Raw genomic sequence first — 7,552 nt, 5'->3', positions numbered from 1 at the left:
GCTAAGTGGATAGAGCGTCGCCTTGCGGACTGAAGGGTCCCAGGTTCGATTCCGGTCAAGGGCATGTACCTGGGCTGCGGGCACATCCCCAGTTGGAGATGTGCTGGAGGCAGCTGATCGATGTTTCTCTCTCATCGATGTTTCTAACTCTATCTCACTCCCTTCCTCTCTGTAAAAAATCAATAAAATATTAAAAAAAAAAAGATGAATGGGGAACTGACCTGTGGTGTGCCCATACACTGGAACAGTTCTCTACCACAAGCAAGAATGCAACCTTGGAGGCCATCCCGGGACAATGCAGGCTGTGCAGGGGCGCGTGCTAACCTGCCTCAGGAAAGAATAAGAATGAGTCAGTACCAGGCAATGGTCTCCTAGCAACGGGGCCGGTGGACGCCCTGGGCCAAGGGCGCCATGGCGTGCCAGCAGTGGCCCTTACCGGAGCCCCACAAGGGGTGGCTGTTAAAGTCGGACCTGAGGAAGAAGGCGCTCATAGAGTCAGGGCTGATCAAGCCGTGGCAGTCAGGGCCAAAGCTGAACAAGAAGCCAGAGCCCAGCAAAAAGTGGTTGCTAGGGCCAGCTCCTCTGGAGCCCTTGCCCCTAGGCATGAAATGTAATCCCTGGTTCAAGGACAGGGACAGGTTGCCTTCCAGCTATCTCTGCAGGCAGAACAAGCAGCTTGGGAAGTGCCCCACCTCCATGGACAGCCAGCGGTGGGTATTTGTGAAGGAGGGACTAGACGACTTCAGAACGGGCTGTCCATCTGCTGAAGATGTGATCACTCGTGGCCCTCGGGAAGGCTTTCTCCCCATGATTGCTCATAGAATTCCCCGCCCTCCGCCCAAAAAGATTCACAGGCAGCCGCCCACGGGAGCGGACCTGTGTTCCAAGCTCTCGCCAGCCCAGCGAGCACGGAAGGCCTTTGTAGAGAACATTGAAGCCAGCCTGACCCAGCAGTCCCTGGCGAACTGCCCGAATCTGGAGGAAGCTCTCCCTCCAGACCTCCTCCTCAAGGTCCTGGAAGTGCTAGATCCTGACAGGAAGCTGGAGGACACGTGGGCGTATTGTGAGGGCACCAAGGAAAGAAAGAAGACCCCCACACACCTGTGTGAAGAACATCCTGAGGAGGGCAACCTGGAGCCTCCCCAGGCAGCGAACCTGGAGCCTCCCCAGGCAGCGAACCTGGAGCCTCCCCAGGCCGTGAAACTGGAGCCTCCCCAGGCAGTCCAACCCGAATCTCCCTGGAAGCTCAACCTGGAACCTCCCGAGGAGGACAACCTGGAACCTGAAGACCAAACCCACGTGCAAACGGCCAAGGAGAGCCTCCAGTCATATTTATTCAGTTTGTTTCCTGAGGAAGAGACAAATGCAGCATGCACAATGGATATCCCCAAGAATCCTGGGCTCCAAAAATCAAGAAGAAGAATTCGTGAATTCTGCAGATGGATCGATGATAATTTTGGGGACATAGGCATTGATGAAGAGGACCTCATGAAACAGTTTGAGGTTGACTTAGAGGTCCCACTCACCCATAATACAGTCAAAATAAAGAAAATAAGCCAGCTTCCTTTGCATATAAGGCCTTGCAAACAGCTAGATGACATACAGCAGAGAAAATTCTCCCTGCAGGAAGGTAACTGGCAAAGGAAACTCCGAAAACCAGAAGACCCTCATAAACCCAAACGGGAGAAGATAAGGTATGGAGCATGGTATCTGGACCCCAAATCCTGGAAAAAGCTGGTCAATGACCAGCCTTTGCCCGACCCTAAAGTCGTCCCTTACAAGGAACATTTGACTGATGGAAGGCATCTTGAACCAGACATTATTGATGAACTTTATGGACCAATTGCCTTCAAAGATTTCATTGTAAGCAAGGGCTACAGGATGCCAGGTGTGATTGAGAAGATGTTTATGAGGAAGGGATGGAACTATGAGTCTGTGAAGACTCCTATACACCGAGTAATGAAACTCCTCTCCAAACCCAAAGAGGAGGATTCAGGGGACAAAGAGGATTAGACAATTTTCTATTTACTGCTCACTTGGCTAGTGTGTCTCTCTTATTTTAACATAAGTCAGAATTCACCATGAGTGCCTCACTGTGTATGGACAATTTGATTCCACAATATCTGTAAATTTTTAACACCTATTGCTAATAAAACTTTCTGAATGAGCTTCTGCTTGGGTTCATCAATGTGTTATGTATTTTACCAACTATGAAGTCAATATTTACACATACTCCTCTTGGTTTTGATTGCATTAGGAGTATTATATATTTATTTCAATTATTCATTAAAAATAACCATAAATAAAAGAATTACTTACAAAAGATTTTGTTGCCCAGCCGATGTGGCTCAGTGTTTGAGCATTGACCTATGAACCAGGAGGTCATGGTTTGATTCCAGGTGAGGGCATATGCCTGGGGAGCAGGCTCGGTCCTCAGTGGGGGTGCATGCAGGATGCAGCTGATTAATGATTCTCTCTCAACATTGATGTTTCTCTCTCTTCCTCTCCTTCTCTGAAAATCAGTAAAAATCTTATATAATTATATCCCAGTTACCGAAATGTCAGAACAAGCAGAACTACCAGAGACCAAAACAACTTCTGCCCCTTGCCCAGGCTGGTACCACACCCAAAGGGGATCCCACACTGGTTGGGCGTGTGGTCAGCCTTAAAACCACCCTCATACCCTATCCCCAGCCAGCCCCGCCCCCTGGTGGAGGCCACCCACCCCAATCAGGGCCCCCAACCGGGCAGGTTGGCCAGCACACCTGTGCACCGGGCCTCTATCCTATATAATAATAGAGAAACATGGTAATTAACCATAACTTCACGGCCCTTCCCATTGGCTAATCAGCAAGATATGCAAATTAACTGCCAACCAAGATGGCGACTGGCAGCCAGGCAGCTTGAAATGAACAGGAGGCTTGCTTGCTTTAGTGACGGAGGAAGCCAACGTTCCCCGCCTGCCGCTTCTGGGCTCTGAGCTTGCAGTTTAAGGAACATTGTTGCAAATATAGAAGCTAAACAAAACCCCAGAAACCTTCTTTCAGCCAGCCAGGATCTCAGAGCTGGAGTTGAAACAGTGTTTCGATTATAGAACCCAAGCAAACCAGATACCTGCTTTCAGCAGCCGAGGTCTCAGAGCTGGAGCTGAGCCTCAGAGAGAAAGCCGGCTCTCAGTTCCAGTGACAGCCATAGAAGGTAAATAAATAAATGAAATTTAAAAAAAGAAAAAAAAAAGGAGAGGTTTGGAGCTTCAGTCACCCGCCAGCCTGAAAACGGCCCTCAGCCACTCACCCAGACTGGCCCGGCACCCCAGTTGGGACCCCCACCTGGAAGGGGGTGTGACCAGCTGCAAACAGCCATCATCCCCTCATCCAGGCTGGCCAGGCATCCAAGCGGGACCCCTACCCTGATCCAGGACACCCTTCAGGGCAAACCAGCTGGTCCCCACCCATGCACCAGGCCTCTATTCTAAATAGTCAAAGGGTAATATGCCTCCCAGCACCGGGATCAGCGGAGCCACGAGGCCTCCTGAACCCAGGATCAGCGGATCCCCGAGAGTTTGCATCACCGGGATCAGAAGAGCCTCCCAGCACTGGGATCAGGGAAGCACAGAGGCGTCCAGGCACTGGGATCAGCGGAGCTGGGAGGCCTCCTGGCCCCTGGAGCAGCATGACAGGGGCAGAGCCTAAATCCCCTGATCACCCTGCGGCTCTGTGTGTGACAGGGGGAGGGGCAACAACCTCCCTATCCGCCCTGCTCTGTTCATGACAGGGGAAGGCGCCCCAATCCCCTGATCAGCCCTGCTCTGTGCGTGACAGGGGGCAGCGCCCCAACCCCCTGATTTGCCCATGCTCTGTGCGTGACAGGGGGTGGCACGGCAATCTCCCCATCGACCCTGCCTTGAGTGTGACAGGGGGCGGCGCCTCAACCCCCCAATCGGCCCTGCTCTGAGCCCGACCAGGGGCTGCACCTAGGGATTTGGGCTACCTTCTGCCACCTGGGAGCGGGCTAAGCCAGCACGTCGTTATCTCCCAAGGCGTCCCAGACTGTGAGAGGGCACAAGAGGGACTGAGGGACACCCCCCACCACCACCAGTGCAAAAATTTTCGTTTACCGGGCCTCTAGTCCTTTATAATAAACTAGAGGCCCGGTGCACAAAAATTTGTGCACTCGGCGGGGAGGGGCGTCCCTCAGCCCGGCCTGTGCCCTCTCGCAGTCTTGGACCCCTCGGGAGATAAAGACCTGCTGGCTTAGGCCTGCTCCCAGGTGGCAGAGGGCAGGCGCAATCCCTAGGTGCAGCCCCTGGTCGGGCTCAGAGCAGGGCCGATTGGGGAGTTGGGGCGCCGCCCACTGTCATACACAGAGCAGGGCGATCCGGAGCTTGTGATTCCACCCTCAGTCATGCTCAGGGTAGGGCCTATTGGGAGGTTGGGGCACCATCCCCTGTCACACTCAAGGCAGGGTCTATGGGGAGGTTGTGGCGCCACCCCCTCTCATGCACAGAGCAGAGCCAATCAGGGGGTTGGTGTGTTGCCCCCTGTCACTCACAGAGCAGGGCCCATCAGTGGGGTTGGGGCTCTGTACCCTGTCACACACAGAGCAGGGCCAATCAGGGGGTTGGGGCACAGCCTCCTGTCACACACAGATCAGGGCTCATCAGGGGATTGTGGCCCCGCCCTCTATCACCTACAGAGCAGGGCCAATCAGGGGGTTAGAGTGCTGCCACTCTCACACTCACGGCAGGGTCGATGGGGAGGTTATGGCTCTACCATGTCACACACAGAGCAGGGCCCATGGGGGGGGGATTGCGGTGCCCCACCCTGTCACACACAGAGCCGCAGGGCGATCAGGGGGTTTAGGCGCTGTCCCCTGTCATGCTGATCCCAGTGCCGGGAGGCCTCGCAGCTCCACTGATCCTGGTGCTGGGAGGCATATTACGCTTTTACTATATAGGGTAGAGGCCTGGTCATGGGTGGGTGCCAGCTGGTTTGCCCTGAAGGGTGTCCTGGATCAGGGTGGGGGTCGCCACTGGGGTGCCTGGCCAGCCTGGGTGAGGGGATGATGGCTGTTTGCAGCTGGTCACACACCCTTCAGGGTAGGGGTCCCCACTGGGGTGCCTGGCCAGTCTGGGTGAGGAGCTGAGGGCTGTTTTCAGGTTGGGGGTGACTGAAGCTCCCAACTGCTACTTTTTTTTTCTTTTTTTTTCTTTTTTATTCTGGGCCAGCATTAGCTTTGAGGCTTGGCTCTAGCTCTTAGGCCTCTGCTGCTGAAAGTAGGTTTCTGGCCTTTGCTTACAATGTTGCAATCCTGCTGGCTGAAGCCTGGAAGGTTTCTGGGGTTTTGTTTAGCTTCTGTGTTTGTTACATAGTTGCTTGCAGCTCAGAGGCCTGCAGCGGCAGGTTGGGAACATTGGAGTCCTCCGTCACTGAAGCAAGCAAGCCTCATGTTAGTTTCAAGCTGCCTAGCTGCCGGCTGCCATCTGGGCTGATAGTTAATTTGCATATTGCCCTGATTAGCTAATGGGAAGGTTAGTGGTTGTACGCCAATTACCATGTTTCTCTTTTATTAGATAGGAAGGGTGATATGCATAATGACGCTAATGGTGGAACAACCAGAATGACTGCTCGGCCAGTCACTATGAGGTGCACTGACCACCTCTCAGTTCCTTTCCCCGGCCGGCAGGCTCCAATCTCCCAATGGTGAAAGGGGAACCAGGGGTGGGTGGCGGGGGATGCGGGTAGCACCAGGCCTAGGCCCCCACCCCACCAGTCATCCCACACACAGAGGGCCACCATGGCAGGTGTGGGGCAGGCGAGCAGACAGAATGGCTGACCTCTTAGTTCTTCCCCCTGGCTGGCAGGCTCCAATCACCTGGTGGCGAATGGGTTACTGGGGGTGGGTGGTGGCGGGGTATGGGGCTGGCTGCGGGCAGCCGAGGGAGATGGCCCTGATCACAGGCCAGGCCTAGGGACTGTGCCTGTGCACGAATTTCTTGTACCAGCCTCTAGTATATTTATAAAAAATTATGCCAGCTACTGCATGGGATGAATCTCAAAATAATTGTGCAGCATGAAAGAACTGTATCACTCCAATAATATTCAATTTATAATGCATTTTGACAATTATTTTGTTAAGCACAACTTGTAACCCGTAGTCAAAGTAACTTTATGTATTGTTTGTGAATTGTCTATGACTACCTTAGCACTACAACATGAGAATTTAGGAATTCTCACAGAGATCACAGAGCCTGCAAGCATAAAATATTTCTTATCTGAATTTTTACAGTAGAATTTACTGTCCACCTAATCTAGAAGAAAAATATATTCAGACATATATTAAATCAATGATGCCACTCTTTAGCTGAACAGAAGATAATACATGCTCATCTATGGAATAGAATAAAGTGAAATATTTTTTTTTAAAAAAAATAACTATTTAGTTAGACCTTTTTATAGCCTTTTCAAATCTGCCTATTAATTTCAATATTCGTAGGGTCAAAAATTCCTGAGGCAAACCATCATATGTTATAGTCCCTGATTCTTGTCATTTCTTGCTTCATAATGACTTGTCATGCAGAGATTCCCATGACTCCAAAAATGTGGGTGTTAAATGTGAGGTAGGGAAGCCTGAACATGATAAAGACACACTTTCTTCCCACTGAAATGGCTAATTAATTCAATGGGATGTCCACAAGGTGGGTTGGCCAAGAAACATGGTTTGTATGTCATATACTTATTCCACCCCCACACTCACCCCCCATGGGACCAAATGAAATTTATTTAGGGTATAGTGCTGAGGAGTGGACCCTAAACCTCCATGGAGGCTTTCCCGGAATATTTTTTACTTTCCCAGACTACACAGGGTACAAGACTGCATGTTTCCCTTGGTGTCTGGGGCTACTGCTTGCTCTCTACAGCCCAGGACACCAGCAGGGCACTGCTTCTTACAGTCTTCTGAGCCAATCAAGTGTCAGGACAAAGGTTTCTTCAAAGGAAACAGATTCCTCTCAGCTGCCACATGGTGGGGGCACAGTACCTGTGCTCAGGGCCAGTCCCTGGAAGCAGCATGGGGAGGCTCAGGGAAGGGCAGAGGTTCCAGGATAACACATGAGGTCTGGATTTCAGGAAGTGAGCTGGAAAGTTTCTCCCACAGATTCAACCTAATGAAAGCGGCGACCTGGGGCCAATACTCAGTGTGAAAAGCAGCTTTCAAGCTGGGAGATCTCTCAGTCAAAAGCACATCTAGCATTTATGTTTGTTTTGGGGGGCATGGGCTGAAATAGGCCTGTGCCCATTAAGCTTCCTGAAATGAACACCTAGACTTCAGGCTGTCTAACCATCAGGTTTAAGGGTCTATGTGGGGTGGGATGTTTTCCAATGGAAGTCCTCCTAGGGGCTGAGCAGGCAGCTCAAAAGGTTTCTTGGGAAAGGATGACACTGGAGAAAATGTACTGACAGACACAAGGGGTTACAGACACCAGGAATGGGAAGCCATGTGATAGAGCCTCTGGGTAAATTATGGTTCTTTCTGTGCAGATATAAAATGGGCG

At 51.6% G+C, this 7,552-nt stretch overlaps 1 protein-coding gene across 1 annotated transcript; it reads left to right on the top strand.

The window, feature by feature from the left end:
* Positions 1-411: 411 nt before the first annotated feature.
* On the top strand, positions 412-2,013 carry LOC132223608 (protein FAM47E-like). Its single transcript, XM_059678702.1, has 2 exons — positions 412-1,146; positions 1,246-2,013. The coding sequence occupies exons 1-2, from the start codon at positions 412-414 to the stop codon at positions 2,011-2,013; spliced, it is 1,503 nt and encodes a 500-aa protein (XP_059534685.1).
* Positions 2,014-7,552: the final 5,539 nt, after the last annotated feature.

This window comes from Myotis daubentonii, chromosome X (assembly GCF_963259705.1).
Source record: "Myotis daubentonii chromosome X, mMyoDau2.1, whole genome shotgun sequence".
Lineage (NCBI taxonomy): Eukaryota > Metazoa > Chordata > Mammalia > Chiroptera > Vespertilionidae > Myotis > Myotis daubentonii.
Note: the sequence above shows the minus strand (reverse complement) of the source record. Positions and strands in the feature narration are given on the sequence as shown.